Here is an 18,856-nt window from a genome sequence, read left to right as displayed (position 1 = left end):
GATTTGAGGCATAGTCACAGCATCCTTTAGTCCACCGGTCTTCAGTCTGTCAGTAGGAAACAATAGAATAATGAGGATTGAACAAGACAGTAAAATCAGATGGACGTATCTTATAACCTGAATAGAAGCTTTTTGGAAATGATTTGTAACTTCTTTCCAAAAATAAATGTTCATATTGGTCAACTTTCAGCTGATTGTTTCAATGATTTATTTGTATGAACTTCAGTTCATATGAGTGTTTAAACAAGCATTTTATGTGAGTGAAATAGAAATTTTACTTTACAGATACATCACATAAAACTTTACCTTTTTAGTATTTTTGAACAGAGGCAAAGAGTTTAATATGACATTTTAAATTTTGTGCATGTGAATGTGTTGTGTGACTTGACTGAAAATATCTACGTTTTTAAGTATGGTTTTGTGTTTGTTGCTGGGGTGTGATGGAGTCAGTGAATGAGTTGGTCTGCAAAAATTTGTTACTTTATAAAAACTACTGTAATCTTAGATTTGAAATTCTGGATTCTGAGAGATACAGGTCAGAGCCAGTGAAGCTCCTATTTTTGCCCATGTTAACATCTTGTACCATAATTTGACATTTTTATTATTTTTTTTATAAGTAAACTTTATTTATATATCACCTTTCACAGATAAAGATCACAAAGTGCTTTAGAGTGCCGTAAAATAGATACAAAGGCATAAAATACAACAAATTTATAACAGCAAAATAAGAACAAAAAAGGAGTGCCACTAATTAAAAGCTTGTCTAAGGGTGATTCTTAGACTACGGGCACTTATTATGTCCTTTGATCATATTGTATGAAAAACAGAAAAAAGGGGAAATTTCACACTTTTATAGTTATCTTTACAATGAAAGTGTGTAAGAAATTTGTTCTAGTAGTCTATGATGACTTTTTCACCTTTTTTCAGCATCATTATATGCAAATATTGCCGTTTTGTGCTTGTCCCACACCCAGAGTTATGATCTTCAATGATACAAATGAATGGTAAAGAAACGTTTTTTCTAATGTTTTAAAATATTTCTGAATAAAATATCAGTAAAATAAAACATAATTGGGGTATTCAATGTGATACAACTGTTGTGATTTTTTTAAACAAAATGTAGTTGTCCCACACTATTGGCATAATTTCCACCACAACACTGTAATGTCCCTTTAAACAGTTTGTATGAAAGATTGTTTGGGTAGTTTCTATGGAGATAAACAGTGACATGAGAGCACATGTATATAGCGCCAAATCACAACAAACAGTTGCCCCAAGGCGCTTTATATTGTAAGGCAATGGTGTGGTGGAAATTACATTTACAAGGCCAATAGTGCCCGTAGTTAAAGAATCACCCCTAAATAAAAGTGTCTGCTTTTTAAGCTGCTTTTTAAAAGAATCAACAGAGTCAACATGGAGAGACGGGCAGGGCATTCCACAGCCTGGGGGCTACTGCTTGAAATGGCAGCTCCCCCAAGTTTTAAACCGGGTCTTAGCGACCTTCAGCCTGAGGACCGGAGAGAGCGGCCAGAAGAATAGGGGGTTAATAGGTCTGTGATATATTGGGGGAGCCTGTCCATTAAAAGCTCTAAAAGTCGAGACTAAAATTTTAAAATCAATTCTGTAGCCAAAGTAAAGATAAAACCGGTGTGATTTGTGTCCTTCTGTTAGTTCCTGTTAAAAGCCTCGCTGCAGCATTCTGGACCAACGGGATGAGGGACTGCAGATTTCTTAACAAGTAAAAAGACACTTAGAATAATCTAAACTAGAGGAAATAAAAGCATGAATGATCATCTCCAGATCGGGCATAATATTGCTCTCAATTTAGAATTATTTCTCAAATGATAAAAGCTTTTTATACTATTAAGATTAATTTACTCATTTCCTGCAGGGAAAAGTTGTGTTAGAGCAGCTCAAGTACAAAAAAAAAGATATCTTTAAAGGGATTAGAAAGCTTTGTACGTCCAGAAAGTATTCACAGCACTTCACTTTTTCAACATTTTATGTTACAGCCTTATTCCAAAATGGAGTAAATTCATTCAATCTTTGTCTCATCAGACCAGAAAATTTTGTTTCATCGTCTGAAAGTCCTTCAGGTGCCTCAGCAAACTCCAGGTGGGCTGCCATGTGCCTTTTACTAAGGAGTGTCTTCCGTCCGGCCACTCTTCATACAGGCCTGATTGGTGGATTGCTGCAGAGATGGTTGTCCTTCTGGAAGGTTCTCCTCTCTCCACAGAGAAATGCTGGAGGTCTGACAGAGTGACCATCGGGTTCTTGGTCACCTCCCTGACTAAGGCCCTTCTCCCCCCATTGCTCAGTTTAGACAGGCAGCCAGCTGTAGGAAGAGTCCTGGTGGTTCTAAACTTCTGCCATTTACAGATGATGGAGGTCACTATGCTCACTGGGCCCTTCAAAACAGAAATGTTTCTGTACCCTTCCCCAGATTTGTGTGAGACAATCCTGTCTTGGAGGTCTACAGACAATTCCTTTGATTTGTTTGGTTTGTGCTCTGACATGCACTGTCAACTGTGGGACCTTATATGTAGACAGGTGTGTGTGCCTTTCCAAATCATGTTCAATCAACTGAATTTACCCCAGGTGGACTCCAATTAAGCTGTAGCAACATCTCAAGGATGATCAGTAGAAACAGGATGCACCTGAACTTAATTTTGAGCTTCATGGCAACGGCTGTGAATACTTATGTACATGTGATTTCTTAGTTTTTATTTTTATTAATAAATTTGCAAAAATCTAAAAAAAAAAAAAAATTTCACATTGCCATTATGGGGTATTGTGTGTAGAATTTTCAGAAAAAAAAATGTAATCCATTTAGGAATAAAAGTGTAACAAAAAGTGAAGTGCTGTGAATACTTTCCGTGTGCACAGTATTTGTATGGAAACTAATATATGGAAGATTTACATTGTATAAAAACAGAAAAAAGTATATGTGTGTAATGAGACAGCTGGCTAACATTTTCAAGTCCATTCATTCATTTTCAACCAGTTATCTGGGTTGCGTTGGTGACAAAGCAAGCAGCTCAGTCCACACTTCCCTATCCTAGTCGGCCAACTCCTGTAACTCTTCCTGGGGGGTCCCAAGGTGTTCCCAAGCCAGCTGGGCAATATAATCCAGCATGTCCTAGGTTTTCCACGGGGCCTCCTCTCAGTTGCATGTGCCGAGAAGATCTCCCTAGGGAGACGACCAGGGGGCATCCTCAGCACGTGCCCGAACCACTTCAACTGGCTCCTTTTGATGTGAAGAAGATTCATTACATATAAGCTAAAATGTGTGGAGCGTTTTTAATTTTTTTAATATATATGACCTACAGCTCCAAAAAAAGAAAATGCATATCTCAAAATACTAAAATATTTCATCAAATCAATTTTAAAAAGATTTATAATACACAAATGTCAAACTTCTGAAAAGTACTTTATGTACTCAATATTTGGTTTGGACTCATTTTGCATGAATTACTGCAGCAATGTAGTGTGGCATATGGCATTGCGGCCTGTGGCATTGCTGAAGTGTTATGGAAGCCCATGGTGCTTTGATAGCAGCCTTCAACTCATCTCTTGTTGGATCTGGGGTTTTTTAAAAGGAATAGTTTGCACCATGTGTCAAGCTTAGTTATCATGTTAGGGGGTAACATGTCAGAGAATCCAATGTTGTTTAACCTTTATTATGCAGACCAAGCACTCAACACAGTCAAAACTATTCCATTAGCTCAACCAATAATTTGCACCAATTTTTACCACAACTGGAACATCTTTCACTTTTCACTTTATTTTATTTTTGTGTCCCCCATGGGGCAGCCAGTTCTGCAGCCTGAGAATACATCAAAAGCACATGACACACAGAACACACACCAGTACCATTACCATGGTGCAGCATCACAAACAATTACAGTCCAAACATTAAAATACAATCCATTAAAATGATTCCAGTTTTAACTCCTTCCTTGGCCTGCGTTCAGAGCAGCAATGGCTGCAGGAACAAAAGAAAACTTAAATCTGTTACCCTTCACAGAGGGAAACCTGAGCCGTGAGCCAGAAGGTAAATATTGAAAATCACTATCTTGAACTTTTGACCCCTGTACAAACTGAAAATGACCTTTGCCAATGTTCTTGCTGTTTGTACTCCTATAACTCCATAACATTCAGTCACAGTTAGTCCAAATTATACCTTTTGGGAATCTTTGTGATCAGACAGATGATGGGGTATAGCTTTTAATATGATTGGAGTATCTTTTAACTTTCACCCCTGTGTAATTGTTCAGTTGACCCCTACCTGGCTGCCTAATGAAAACTCAAGTGGCTAATTTTTTTTTTTTCTTCAAAAGAGCAATGTCTAAGGAGTATGTGTGGCAATTTTGGTGCATGTTTTACAGAAATGAACGATTTACAGTTATCTGCTCCACTAAGGACAGAGGTACTGTGCAGAATCCTCAAGCTTCCAGGCCTCTGGGAGAGGACCTGAGCTTTAGAAACACACACACGCACCACCTTCCAAACTCATTTAGTAATTAATATATATAAAGCAACAGTGATGGAGTGGGACATACAGGTTGAAAAATTGTCACATTATGCTTTGCGCATGTGCGTCTGTCTGCTGTCATTCCTCCGGCTTGCCGTAGGAAAAAAAAAAAAAAAAAAAGCAAACTCGTGGAAGGTCGTAGGAGGATGTCTTACGTCAAATTGGTAAGAATTCGTTTAGTTGTTGCTCTTTTTGGAACATTGTATATTTCATTAGCAGTGAGTTTCAGTGACTGAAGTGCCCTTTTCATAGCAAATTTAACAGTAGTGTGTCGATTGTTTCTCTGATAGCTAGCTAACATTAGCTGCTGCTAAGTGAGCATTCATCTTACACACACACGTTATAACTTCTAATTAAAATAGAGCTTTTCATTATTTTACACAGTACTGTACCTAGAATGCATAAAAATGGTAAAGCAGAGACAGTGCATAAAAAGTACATTTCAAATTACGCAAATACCCAACTGTCGTAATTGTCTACTTTTCTCTTAACGACTAAAATAGTAGTTTTGGTACTAATCATAAATTTGGTTTACAGTGAGTGAGTCATCTCGTTTTGTAAACACAGAACACCACAAAGTGACGACCGTGCTAAGCCTAAAAGAACAACAAAGGACGACCCCAAGATAAAAAAAACAAAACGAGTTAAAACATCAATAGATAAAAAGGTCTAAAAACAGCTATATCAAACCAAAGGATAAAAATAAGGTAAAATAAACTATACAAAAAATAAATACATAAGTTATATTGCAGTTTCTCTCACTTGTTAACAGCACTGATGGCTGCTGGTACAAAGCTGTTTTTGTAGCGTTTGGTTTACACGCCAGTACCCTGAACCCCGACCTGAAGGGAGCAGCTGACACTCACCATTAAAAGCGCCGTAAGAGAGGACTCCCATCCTCTTACAATCGAACCACCTATCCTCTGTACCTGTTCAGTATACAGGGATTCTGGATGAAGCTGAGACTCTCCAATTAGCTTGCTCGGCCATGTCACAATTTGGTTTAAACAATTTTTTTTTTTTGAGGGACACGCTTCCAAACCATGAAACATGACAAAAGGATAAAACTGATTCTATAAAAGCACGATAAAACAAGGTCAGCATGGTTCTGTCAATGTTAAAAGTGGACAATTTTCACAGACAATACAGGCGCTGGCGTCCCTTTTTATACGCAGCGTTGCAGTTTGCCTCAAAGTTCAGTTTATTGATGACGGTTCCAAGATATTTATATGTGCTGACACACTCCATTGTCTGACCTTTTAAAACTGTTACCTCTTGATTGGGAGCACTGTTTTTGCGTAAGTCAGTGATCATGTCTTTTGTTTTAGAAATGTTTATCTCAAGAAAAGACTTACGACACTAGTCAAGGAAATCAGAAACAGCTGTGCCGTGGCTTCTATCATTGTTTTTGAGCAGGCTGACAATAACTGTGTCATCTGCATACTTTAAAAGAGTTCTATCCTCTCTGCTACTACGGCGCATGTTTGTATAGAGGATGAAAAAGAAAGGAGAGAGAGCACATATCCTTGTGGGGAACCAGTGGAGGATGTAACCTGATCTGAAGCAGTTCCGTTCACTCTCACTTTCTGTGTCCTTTCAATTAAAAAGTTCAAAATCCAGCCCACATTGTTACTTGCGTTAAAGTGTTCTAAAAGCCTTGAGGCTAACACATGGGACTGAAAACTCAAAGAAATGTCTTGCATGTGTTCCTTTCCCCTCCAGATGTTTAAAAAGTGACTGTAGCATCTTCTACTCCTTTGTTGGACCTATAAGCGAATTGCATGGGATTAAGGTCGTGCTCAGTTCAGAATTTCAGATCTTACAGGTTTCTCAAAACATTTCATTACAATCGATGTTAGTGCGATTGGTCTGAAATTGTTGAGGGTCTTGGTAGAACTGATGTTCATGTAGTGATTCATTGTCACCCATCTCCACCAACTACTTTGTTTTCTGTATGTTTGCCACCAGATGTCACTGTGTGTCCCAGCTCCTGGGCTGCCGGTGTTGCTGAGCAGCACAGTCCTGGCTGCCAGTGAAGGGAAGAAGGACTCACAGCAAAGTCTCAGCATTGAAGAAGTAGGTCTATTAGTGGATTCGTTTACACTCAGTTTTAAGAGGTCTTTGTCACTTCTGCTAGAAGACTAATGGGCCCCTCCACCCATCAGCCTGACACACAGAAGATTTGTTTACCTTTGGCCAGGTAACAAAACAAACATTGTATCAAAAATTAATATTCCATATGCATTGGTTCCCTTACCAAAAAGTAGTACATGCAAGTATGTTTCAAGTATACTTCCAGTTTACTTTTTCTATACTTATTGGTACTATTTTTTGGTAAGGGTTGAGTGATCAGACCGCAGTGCATCTTGGTAGTTGTTAGTACAATCCATCCAGAAAGTATTCACAACGTTTCATTTTTTCCACATTTTGGATGTTAGTCGTATTCTAAAACGGAGAAAAAAAAATTTTTCCCCTCAAAATTCTATACACAACACCCCATATGACATGAAAAAAGTTTTTTTTTTTTTTTTTTTTTTTTTTTTGCAAATTTAACTAAGAAATCACATATACATAGGTATTCACACCCTTTCCATAATGCACCTTTGACAGCATTTACAACCTCAAGTCTTCTTGATTATGATGCCACAAGCTTGGTGCACCAATCTTTGGGCAGTTTGACCCATTCCTTTTTGCAGCACTTCTCAAGCTCCATCAGGTTGGATGGGGAGCATCAGTGCACAACCATTTTCAGATCTGTCCAGAGATGTTCAGTCAGATGCAGGTCTGGGGTCTGGTTGGGCCACTCAAGGACATTCACAGAGTCATCCTGAAGCCACTCCTTTGATATCTTGGCTGTGTGCTTCGGGTCATTGTCCTGCTGAAAGATGAAATTCCGCCCTGAGGTTAAGAGCGCTCTGGAGCAGGTTTTCATCCAGGATGTCTCTTTACATTGCTGCATTCATCTTTCCTTCAGTCCTGACTAGTCTCATAGTTCCTGTCGCTGAAAAACATCTCCACAGCATGGTGCTGCCACCACCATACTTCATTGGAGGGTTGACGCCTGGTTTCCTCCAAACAGTACACCTTGCATTCATGTCAAAGAGTTTAATCTTGTTTCATCAAACTAGAGAATTTTGTTTCTCATGGTCTGAGAGTCCTTCAGGTGCCTTTTCCCAAACTCCAGGTGGGCTGCCATGTGCATTTTACTAAGGAGTGGCTTGTTGCAGAGATGGTTGTCCTTTTGGAAGGTTCTCCTCTCTCCACAGAGGAATGCTAGAGCTCTGACAGAGTGACCATCGGGTTCTTGGTCACCTCCCTGACTAAGGCCTTTCTCTCCCGATTACTGAGTTTAGACGGGCATCCAGCTCTAGGAAGAGTCCTGGCGGATCCAAACGTCTTCCATTTACAGATGATGGAGGCCACTGTACGGGACCTTTAAGGCAGCAGAAATGTTTCTGTACCCTTCCCCAGATTTGTGCCTCGAGACAATTCTGTCTCGGAGGTCTACAGACAATTCCTTTGACTTCTTGCTTGGTTTGTGCTCTGACATGCACTGTCAACTGTGGGACCTTATATGTAGAAAGGTGTGTGCCTTTACAAATCATGGTCAATCAACTGAATTTACCCCAGGTTGGCTCCAGTTAAGCTGTAGCAACATTTCAAGGATGATCAGTGGAAACAGGATGCACCTGAGCTCAATTTTGAGTTTCGTGTCAAAGGCTGTGAATACTTAAGTACGTGTTATTTCTTAGGTTTTTATTTTTATTAATACATTTGCAAAGCTCTCAAATTTTTTTCACATTATTATGTTACCTTGTGTGTGTAGACCTTTGAGGAAACACTTAATTTCATCCATTTTGGAAAATGTGGAAAAGTGAAGTGCTGTGAACACTTTCTGGATGCACTGTACGTTCACTGCCAGGGATCGTGTATTATTTTCACAAGCAGACAAGAAACTGACAGTCTGCATGTCCCTCTTTGCTGTTTTCTTCTTGTTGCTGCAGCTGCCATCTTTATACACCAGACCTGAACCAGAGATTTCTTTTGTTGAGCCGGAAGCAGGGCCACAGCCGCTGGAGCAGAGCATAGCTGCAGTCAGGAAATGGGCAGAACCATACACGCACAAATGTCAGGTGATTTTTTTGACACACCCTGTTAAATCCATTAAAGCAAAGCTGTCTGTTGCCAAAAACAACATGATGAAAAATCCTTTTCATGTTGGAATGTTATGTTGATGTTCTACAGAGCAACTATTGATTCTTTGTTACGGTACGGTATTGCAAGCTGGTTTGGCAATTTAACAGTTCAATCAAAAACTCAAATCCTAAATCTGACAAAAATAGCTAGCAAAATCATTGGTATGGTGGTAGCTGTATCTCTTCAAGATTAATTTGAACAAGCAATCCTCAGATTTGCTGACAATATTTTATCAGATGTGTCTCATGTACTGCACTCTGAAAATATTTTACTTAACTCAGGAAGCAGGTACAGAGTTTCTCTTCGTAAATATAACCAATGAAAACACTCGTTTATCCCACTGTTAGTGAAGCTTATAAATGAGCAGATGGCTCAGGGTGGATAGAAAGATAGGTGCGCAAAGTCTTCATATTCAGGAAAACTAGAGACTGTAATTTCTGCCAAAGGTGGATCAACAAAGTATTGAGCAAAGGGTCTGAATGCTTGTGTACATGTGATTTCTTAGTTTTAATTTTTCATGAATTTGCAAAAAAAAAAAAAAAAAAAAAAAAAAAATCATGTGTTGTGAGTAGAAATTTTGAGGGGAAAAAATAATGTATTTAATTTTGGAATACGGCTGTAACATAACAAAATGTGGAAAAAATGATGTGCTGTGAATACATTCCAGAAGCACTGTACATACAAAAATGATGAAGTTGATACCCACATACCATAAGTTAGTATAGTAGTTATCGTGATATGTCTGTTTGTTTTGGTGGTGTATTCGGTTCCACCACAGTACTGTGGGTCTTGGCTGTCATACTTTTCTGTTTCTCTGTAGTTTTGATCCCTGATATGTAGCATCAATGTGTTTTGGGTAAGCTTTTATAACCCAGATGAATTTAAGTATATCCTCATGAATTTAGAACCAAAAATATTGCACAGTGTCTGCAATTTGTGCCCTGTGGTTTGAAAATGCATACATGAGTAAGATGTGATATTTGATGTAAGGAACACCTGTAGAAATAAGTGTACACATCCAGGGTTTGCTTATTCGAGACAAAAAAAAACACAAAACGGGAAGATGGTGGAGAAAAATGTCTCCAACACTGTTTAGGCATCCGAAGTAAAGGACGTCATGCTGGTGTGAGGTAGCTTTTGTCATCTTTAGGTGTGTGTGCAAAAGAATAATTGGTCACATTTAAACATGAAGTTCCCTTTAATGAATTAGGGGATGATCTGTAGTGTTTTAATGTGATTAATATGTCGAAGTGGTTCTCTTTTTGTGACCAGACAGTTAATTATTGAAGTTTCCATTACATTTTGTTAAGTTGCTGCTACTTCTTTGCTGCAGGCAGTTTCATTTTGTTTAATATGTGTATTTATTTGTAGCAAACATGCCAGTCTGGACTGGACAGAGTTGAGGTGAGTTGTCTTCAAGATGATGAAAATAATATTAACTGTTTAATTGTTTTAGGTCTAATTTTTCAGGCCGTAAACACTTCAGGTATCATTCACATGTGATGGTCACCATCAGTGTTTTAGTTCCTGTCAAAATGGTAACTAACTTTAAATTCGTCTTTGAACAATTTTTATTGTTGTCGTGGTCCTTCTTTTTGGTCGTCTCAAGATGTCTTCTTTAGATAACACAAACTAATTGCAAGTGGTTTGCAAGAAAAGGACACAACACTTTGGAATAATTCAGCCTTAAGCAAGATAAAATGCACAGAGTTTTTAAGTTTATTTAAGCCTTCGACACAGAGCTTATACAAACTGAGTCCTCTAGAGAGACTGAATATGCGACGACCGCGCTCATCTATATATTGGAGACCTGCGGGCATCGCTCCTCCTTCGACTTTTTTATTTATTTTATTCCCAAGACATGGTTTTCTATTGGAAGCGTCCTTTAGTGAACCCTAAGCAGGTGTTAGGTCATTATTTCAATGTGACAAACGCTCCCATTAAAACTCGAAGGATTTACAACTGATTTTTTAAAAAACACCATCTGCCACAGGTGCAGCTGGCCTGAGGTCCACTGCACCTGGCCTGCGGGCTCATTACTGCTGGGATGATATCAGCCAACTCTGCTGCCAACTTGGAAAGTACCTAAGAGGCCTTGGAAAGTACCTGGCACACCGAATGACTAATAGAGCCCTTTTTTGGGTTGAACACCTGCTAGTTCAGCCAGAGGACATATATACATACATATATACAAATCAGGACACTTGATAGTTCATCATAGTTCAAATAAGGACCTAAAAATTCTTCTACATTGTAATTCTTCTTTGAACAGTTTTGAACAATCAAGTAATGCAAATTATTATTATTTGTTTTACACTTGATTACTTGCTCATTTAGTCTGGAAAGATGAAATAATATTTAGGGAATAACCCTGTTGTGTCTGATTTCCAGACATTCATGCTGGTTAAACTGTCGCAAATTGAGCTTTACCGGTGACGTGTAAGCGGAGTTGGTAAAAAGGAGTTTACAGCAATGCGTTAGCAAAGCCGTAAAATGGCTATTTGCGATCGTACAACAGCATGGACATCCACAAATCATCAGACACAAAGGGGTTATTCCCATTCTAATTCAATTCCATCGTTTGCACAGTTTATTTTTTTGTAAGTAATTCGGTTGGCGAGGCTTACCGTCGAGCCGAGGCAGCATCGCTCCAACAGCGGTCAGGACGCAGAGTAATCCATCAAACATGAAAATCCATCACATGTGAAATAGTAATTCTGTATCAGAATCCACATCAATACTTTTGTATGGTAGCTTAATTTGACCTATTTTGGTGGCGACATCGGTACACGACTTTCTCTCGCTCACAGTTAACAGCGCTAGCAGCGCACACGCGCACAGTCGGTGTTCTGTCGAATTGTGTGTCTTGTCGCTTAAATCGACACTTCCGCATCCTGACAATATTGCGCATGCACAGTTGTACGGAGAACAACGACATCTCATCAGAACACCGGTCAGGGCGCAAACTAATACATCCAGATGTGAAATGGACCAGTATTTTGCCACCGTTACCCCGATGTTATACAATCTGAAATCTCACACACTTAACCAATCAGATTTGTGGAAAAAATGTATTTGGATTAGAATGTAGTATTACCCATCCGGTCCTCCGTCTGCTATCTGGGCTTAGACTCCTGGACAAAGTGATAAGTTTGAATATCTGGGAGGTTCTCACAATAGAGCCACTGCTTCTTCACATTGAAAGGAGCCAGTTGAGGTGGTTGAAGCATCTGGTGAGGAGCCCCCTGAGGCATGTCCAACTGGGAGTTGGCCTTGGAGAACACCCAGGACATGTTTATAGCTCCCAGCTGGTTTGGGAATGCCTCAGGATCTCCCGGGAAGAATTAGAGGACTTAAACAATTGACATTGAAAATTTTTGGCAGATTTTTTTTTTCTGATGATCAGTTAATTGAGTAATATCTTCAGAAGTACTGCAATCCATTGTGCATACATTGTTAATAGTAGTTTGTCTTATAAAGCAATTTGACATATACAAATGGAAGAAATATTGTTTTATAGCACAGATCCATTAACTCAGTGTTTTCTTCTGTCTTGCACTCTCTGTGTCTGCTGATGATTTTTGCACAGTAGAAAGCTTACAGCACTGTGGAGCCTACCATCACCGCCTCCATAACAAAGGTCACAGGTGAGAAAACCCTGTTTTAAGTCCTTCAGAGTCATGTAGCCTGAGTGTAATCACAGTTAATCATTTAACAAACTGTTAAAAGTCTACAAAATATATTTTAACCTGCTGTTAGGCACACATTCTACAGAATCTGGTGTTAAGGGTTGGTACACTAAAACTTTAAGAGAATAATAAACATTGGAATAGAATTGGAGTAGATTTTATGCTTTTGCTCTGGGATAAGTTTGACAGTTGATTAAAGTGGATATGACACTTAAAGACAACATAGTCTTATTATGTAACAAAGGTTATATAATTCGGTCAACCTAAGCGTTTTGGGAAAATGGACGCAGTTCTCCCGTTATATATAACATTTGAACGTCCCGCCACTGAAAAATGTGCACGCCCCCTGAACAGCTTCCCACTGAGCACCAAGCCAAAAATACGTCACAGGCTGTAGACCGTATTGGCTCGCGCGCCTGGTGGCCGTTGTTTACACTTTTTTTTTTAGCAGCAGAAACTTTGATTAAACACAGCTCTCAGGGACTTGTTTGTCGATATGCCTGACCAGTGTGTAGCAGCATATTGCACAAACACATGGGCGAAAGGTTTTAGCCTTTTCAAGTCCAGGCAGATTGATCGAAAGCTGCGGTGTTGTGTGATGCACGAAATGTCCGGCTGTCGCTCCCTCCGCTCGCACACCCACATTTGCTCCAGACAGCAGACACTTTCCTCTACCGTCTCCATGTTCTCACTGTTCACAGGAACACATAAAATGTCAACCCCAAATAATATGTTCACAATAATCTTGCAGCATTAAAACATGACGGCGTAAACACGGCAGCGGCATATAAACACGGCAGCGGCATGAAAACACGACGGCAGCAACACGGCGGCGGCATGAAAACAGGGCAGCGGCATGTAAACACGACGGTGTAAACACGACGGCGGCATGAAAACACGACGGCGGCGTAAACACGGCGGCGGCATGTAAACATGACATAATTAGAGTAATTAGAGTGTTATAAACAGCAGCAACAAAAATCAAAGCCTCCTTTACCATTCCATATTCTGCAGCCTTTCAAAATCCATCGGAATTGGCACGTCTCTTGCCTCTGCTTCGGCTCCGCCATAAACTCCGTCGGCATTATTTTCGCTGCCAGAATACTCCTGGTTTGAATATTCGTCCGAAAGATACGGCTCCAATCTGTAGGGTCTAATCACTGCTGCAACATCCTCAGGATCCGAGTCAGAAATAATCCACACTTGAAGAGGAGTCAGAAAAGTTCTTGATCTTGTCACAGTCTGAGGTCCATCTGTTCCTGTTGTCAATCGAACAGACAAAGACGGGACTCTCCAGCCTGTGTCGTCACGGCATCATGTAACCGCTGAAGGCGCGCTGAAGGCGCGCTGAAAGCGCGCTGTCCAATTAACATACTTTTGAGAAGCTGTACAAACTTTATTTTTCAGTGATAATGAGTATAATTACTTTCAACTTACTATAAAATATGTATATTTTGCTACTTATATCAGTTTTCCCTATTTTTTTGAGGTGTCATCTCCACTGTCTTGTGTGATTTGTTGATTTAAAACTGCAAACTGATTTTTTGCTCAAAAGAAACTTGCAAGAAAATCCTCATTTAAGAAACATGAGACATCTTGTACTTATGACTGGACAAAAACATAACAGTCAAGGGGGATTTGGATGATTCGGTAACCTCTCCAGATGTATTGAATCCATGCTTGCCTGTTACCTTGTGCACTTTTGTCACTTGTGGCATGACATGAGGGTCAGGTGTGTGTTTTGGGTGTCATTTGACAAAATTGTAATGTACCATCTCATTGCTGCCATGCTGATGTTGTGGCCTAAATGTTTGGGTTTATTCATTTTGATGTAGGGCTGTGGGTCGCTGGGGCAACAGTTCTAGCAGGGGACCCCACACTTCCCTTTCCCGGGCCACATTGACCACCTCTGACTGCGGAATCCTGAGGCGTTCCCAGGCCAGTGTAGAGATATAATCTCTCTACCTAGTCCTTGGTCTTCACTGGGTTCTCCTCCCAGATAGACGTGCCAGGAACACCTCACTAGGGAGGCATCCAGGGGGCATCCTTACCAGATGCCCGAACCACCTCAGCTGGCTCCTTTCAACACGAAGCGGCAGTGGCTCTACTCCGAGCTCCCCACAGATGACCGAACTTCTCACCTTTTCTCTAAGAGAGACACCAGCCACCTTCCTAAGGAACGCCATTTTGGCCGCTTGTACCCACGAACTAGTTCTTCCGGACATGACCCAATCCTCATTACCATAGGTGAGAGTAGGAATGAAGATTGACCAGTAGATTGAGAGCTTTGCTTTTTGGCTCAGCTCCCTTTTTGTCACAACAGTATGGTACAGCGATTGCAATACCACCCCTTCTGCACGATTCTCCAGCCAGTCTCACACTCCATTGTCCTATCACTCATGAGCAAGACCCGAGATGCTTGAACTCCTTAACTTGGGGCAACACCGCATTCCCTACCCAGAGTAGGCACAGAGGGTGATCTACAAATACGAGGTCTGTCAATAAAGTAATGGTCCTTTTTATTTTTTTCCAAAACTATATGGATTTCATTCATATGTTTTTACGTCAGACATGCTTGAACCCTTGTGCGCATGCGTGAGTTTTTCCACGCCTGCCTGTTGGTGACGTCATTCGCCTGTGAGCACGCCTTGGGAAGGAGTGGTCCCGCCCCCTCGTCGGATTTTCATTGTCTGGAAATGGCGGAATGAAAAGGACTTTTTTTCCATCAGAATTTTTTCGGAAGTTGTTAAAGACTGGCACCTGGAAACCATTCAAAAAATTTATCTGGCTTTCAGTGAAAATTTTACGGGCTTCACAGAGAATAAGGTCTGTTAGTACAGCTTTAAGGACCCCTTTAAGGACCCTCGGCGCTCCGAGCTGCGACGACGTGGAACAAGCCACCTGACCATTTCTAAATGGATGGCTCTATGGATACGAGACCGTCGTGTGCTCTTTCTCTGGTTATCACAAGAGCTGGACATCAGCCATTTTCTGGCAGATTTCACTTTTAACAAGAGATTTTGTCATGGCAAGCCACGCGTCACGACCGATTCGCTGATGAAGCGAGACAAAGGAACACCTCCGTTTCGGAGTGTTAGAGGACAAGTTGGGACATGCCCAGCTCTCCACAATTTCTCTTATACTCACTCGACTGGTAAGCACTGAAAGCCGAGATAGGCATGTCCCAACTTGTCTAAATCTAAATGTTCTTCAACAGAAAACAGTATTTGTATTCTCTTTTGGGCCATTAGTAATTTTGAGACGTCATCTGTTTGTGTGAAAAGTTATTTTTAATGCTGCAATTGCTTCTAAAATCTGGATTCTTCTAATGTCATTCTTTTTTCTTTTTTTTTCTTTTTTTTTGGCCTTCATTCTGATGATACCTGCTGCTGACTACTTCTCTGAAGTTGTGTTTACCCAGTTTTCTTTCCTGTTCTCCCACATTCTCTGAACTTTCAGATGGGTACCAGTTCCTCAGAGACCCACCTCCTGGTGTCGTCCTCAGTCTGTCAGTTGTGGGCTTCTCTGGTTTCCTGGGACTTTATTTGTCCAAAGGTAACCTGTGCTTATGTGAGCTCAGTCAAACACAGTTTTTATAGCAGTGAATAATCTCACCACAGTAGCAAATGACACCACTTTTATGAAATTCTAGAATGTGAAAAAGATACAACTCGGAGACAGTCGTGTTTAGTGATGGGTATTGAAAACCAGTTCCTTTTAAAAATCAGTAAGAAATGAGTTGAGCCACCGACATCAGTAGCCTTTTTGCTTAACGATTGTGTGTGCTTCAGTTCACATTACGTCGGAGCTAGCTGGTGGTTGGAGATGGGTCCGACCACTCACTTTGACAAAACACGTTTGTTTTTGTCTTGCGCGCGCTCTGCTGAGGAAGAGGGATTAGCTGTGTAGCGCCATGGCCTCGATTCGCCCTAATTAAATAAATACAATAATGCTGTCTCAATAAAAACCTGAGTTTGGAACTGCAGACAAAAGACTGTTTTCCCTCTAAGTTGAGAAATTCCTAAGTCATCTGGAGATCTTCAGATAAGCTTGGCGACATTCTCCATGGGCCAATACTGGGATTCACAGCAAAACAAAACTGTAATTCAGAGTTCTTCAAAGGGGAGCCCTTGCCTTTTTATCAGTGAATTTTCGGTCATTATGAATTGCATGACATTATAATGGCTTCACGTCACAATCTGAGTTTCTCCAGGCCAGAAGAACCCACCTTTATGGCCTCACGCTAAGGCCAGACCCTCTCAAGACTGCAAGATGATATCCCTTCCACAACACAGGGCCATAAAACTTTGTCTTGATAACAGCTATTATTTTTAGGTTTAAGTGAAGAAAGACATTCTTTTAAAATAAAAGAATTGCATCAGTATTCTTTGATTCACATATATAAAAAGACTTCTAATGGTGTTGGTATTGATTAATCAAACAAAATGCTTTGTATATAATCATTCCATTTAATTGACATGTGTTCCTTAACTGATGTGTGATCTTTCTGCATTATCAATATTGTTGATGGTGAAATATTCTGGTTTAGCCAAAGGATGTGTTTAAGTGACAGTTAATAATGGGTCTCCATTCGAGTGTCTTAGAACAGATAATATGTCAAGATAGTTAATGTGTTTAAATAATTGAATCATTTGTGTCTTCACTTTGACCACATGAAGTTTTCTGTGAAACTATACACCCTAAATGGGTGGAGTTTGGTGACGTCAGTCCCCCTTTAAAAAGTTTGAACAGACTCTTCTCCGCTCTCTCTCTTGCTCTGGCCGCTTTCCTCTCTTAAAGCCCCTTTCACACCGGGGGTGCTCCCGATTGCTCCCAGTTGCGCCGTGCGTCATTATGACAACGCCGCGTGGAAGCAACTCAGTGCAGAGACGATGCAGCTCAGCGCCACAACAGTGTGAGGGCGCAAAGGAGGAAGCAAGTCGGGCGCTGAAAAATTAAACCTGTTTAATTTTTTTGGCGTCCTGTGCTCGACGCAGAAAGGAAGTGGTTCCAGTGCAAGTCGGGGCAAAGAGGCGTTACTCGGCGTGACTTGAAGCCAATTTATGATTCCTGCTGTGTTCCACTGTTCCAATTCACCTAATTTGCTAGAAACATCTTTCAGGCCCATTATTCTAAATTCTGAGAGAAGCTCTTGCCTTTCTCTGGAATATTTATTACAATACATGAAAACATCCCTAATCACCAAAACAATGTCATAAATAAGGTCTTGCCAACTTTCGGATGAACCTGTTCCAGAGATCTATGATCCAGTGACCATGTAGAGATTTTATTTTTATTTATGTCAAGGATCCAATGGCCAATTTCATATTTATTTACTTTAAGACTCAATAAAAGTCAGCTTCAGCTTTCAGGCTCCTCTCCTGTGGAACCAGCTCCCAATTCGGATCAGGGAGACAGACACCCTCTCTACTTTTAAGATTAGTCTTAAAACTTTCCTTTTTGCTAAAGCTTATAGTTAGGGCTGGATCAGGTGACCCTGAACCATCCCTTAGTTATGCTGCTATAGACTTAGACTGCTGGGGGGTTCCCATAATGCACTGTTTCTTTCTCTTTTTGCTCTGTATGCACCACTCTGCATTTAATCATTAGTGATTGATCTCTGCTCCCCTCCACAGCATGTCTTTTTCCTGGTTCTCTCCCTCAGCCCCAACCAGTCCCAGCAGAAGACTGCCCCTCCCTGAGCCTGGTTCTGCTGGAGGTTTCTTCCTGTTAAAAGGGAGTTTTTCCTTCCCACTGTCACCAAGTGCTTGCTCACAGGGGGTCGTTTTGACCATTGGGGCTTTTACGTAATTATTGTATGGCCTTGCCTTGCAATGTGTAGCGCCTTGGGGCAACTGTTTGTTGTGATTTGGCGCTATATAAATAAAATTGAGTGATTGATTGATTGAATGGATTTATTCGGCACACACACAAATCCGAAAGAACAGAAACATACCAATAATATGAATGTTATATAAACAAGCCTGTGAGTCTGAAAGGGTGTGGGCAGAAGCAAAGCTTATCAACGCCCACCCCTGCTAGAATGAGTCCAACAATTATAACAGTCATAACAACATATACACAAATTCACAACACACTACATATCAACACAGACATACACTTCAATATTCAATTACATTTCAATTCATGTATAAGTATGTTATGTATAAAGCGCCAAATCACAGCAAACTAACCCTAACCCAGACCAGGCTCTAGGGGGTGACCCTCTGCTTGGGCTGTGCATATATACCTGTATATGTACATACATACACACACATTATATACATATATACACTTATACACACACATATACACACTCACATATATACCTATATACATACCCACTAACACATAAATACATATACACTACATATATATACACATACATACATTTATACCTACACATACATATACATACCCCTACACATATACACAT

At 40.4% G+C, this 18,856-nt stretch overlaps 1 protein-coding gene across 2 annotated transcripts in view; it reads left to right on the top strand.

Moving 5' to 3' along the window:
• Positions 1-4,612: 4,612 nt before the first annotated feature.
• apoob (apolipoprotein O, b) overlaps positions 4,613-18,856 on the top strand; it is a 40,569-nt gene continuing 26,325 nt past the window's right edge. For both annotated transcript variants that reach the window (XR_004560074.1, XM_034168124.1), the window contains exons 1-6: positions 4,613-4,698; positions 6,503-6,610; positions 8,539-8,667; positions 10,103-10,135; positions 12,324-12,378; positions 15,880-15,975. Coding sequence is in view for 1 of the 2 variants with exons in the window: in XM_034168124.1 (XP_034024015.1) it covers positions 4,681-4,698; positions 6,503-6,610; positions 8,539-8,667; positions 10,103-10,135; positions 12,324-12,378; positions 15,880-15,975 (439 nt within the window). In the remaining variant the exon portion in view is untranslated. The remainder of the gene's footprint in view (positions 4,699-6,502; positions 6,611-8,538; positions 8,668-10,102; positions 10,136-12,323; positions 12,379-15,879; positions 15,976-18,856) is intronic.

This window comes from Thalassophryne amazonica, chromosome 1 (assembly GCF_902500255.1).
Source record: "Thalassophryne amazonica chromosome 1, fThaAma1.1, whole genome shotgun sequence".
Classification (NCBI taxonomy): domain Eukaryota; kingdom Metazoa; phylum Chordata; class Actinopteri; order Batrachoidiformes; family Batrachoididae; genus Thalassophryne; species Thalassophryne amazonica.
Note: the sequence above shows the minus strand (reverse complement) of the source record. Positions and strands in the feature narration are given on the sequence as shown.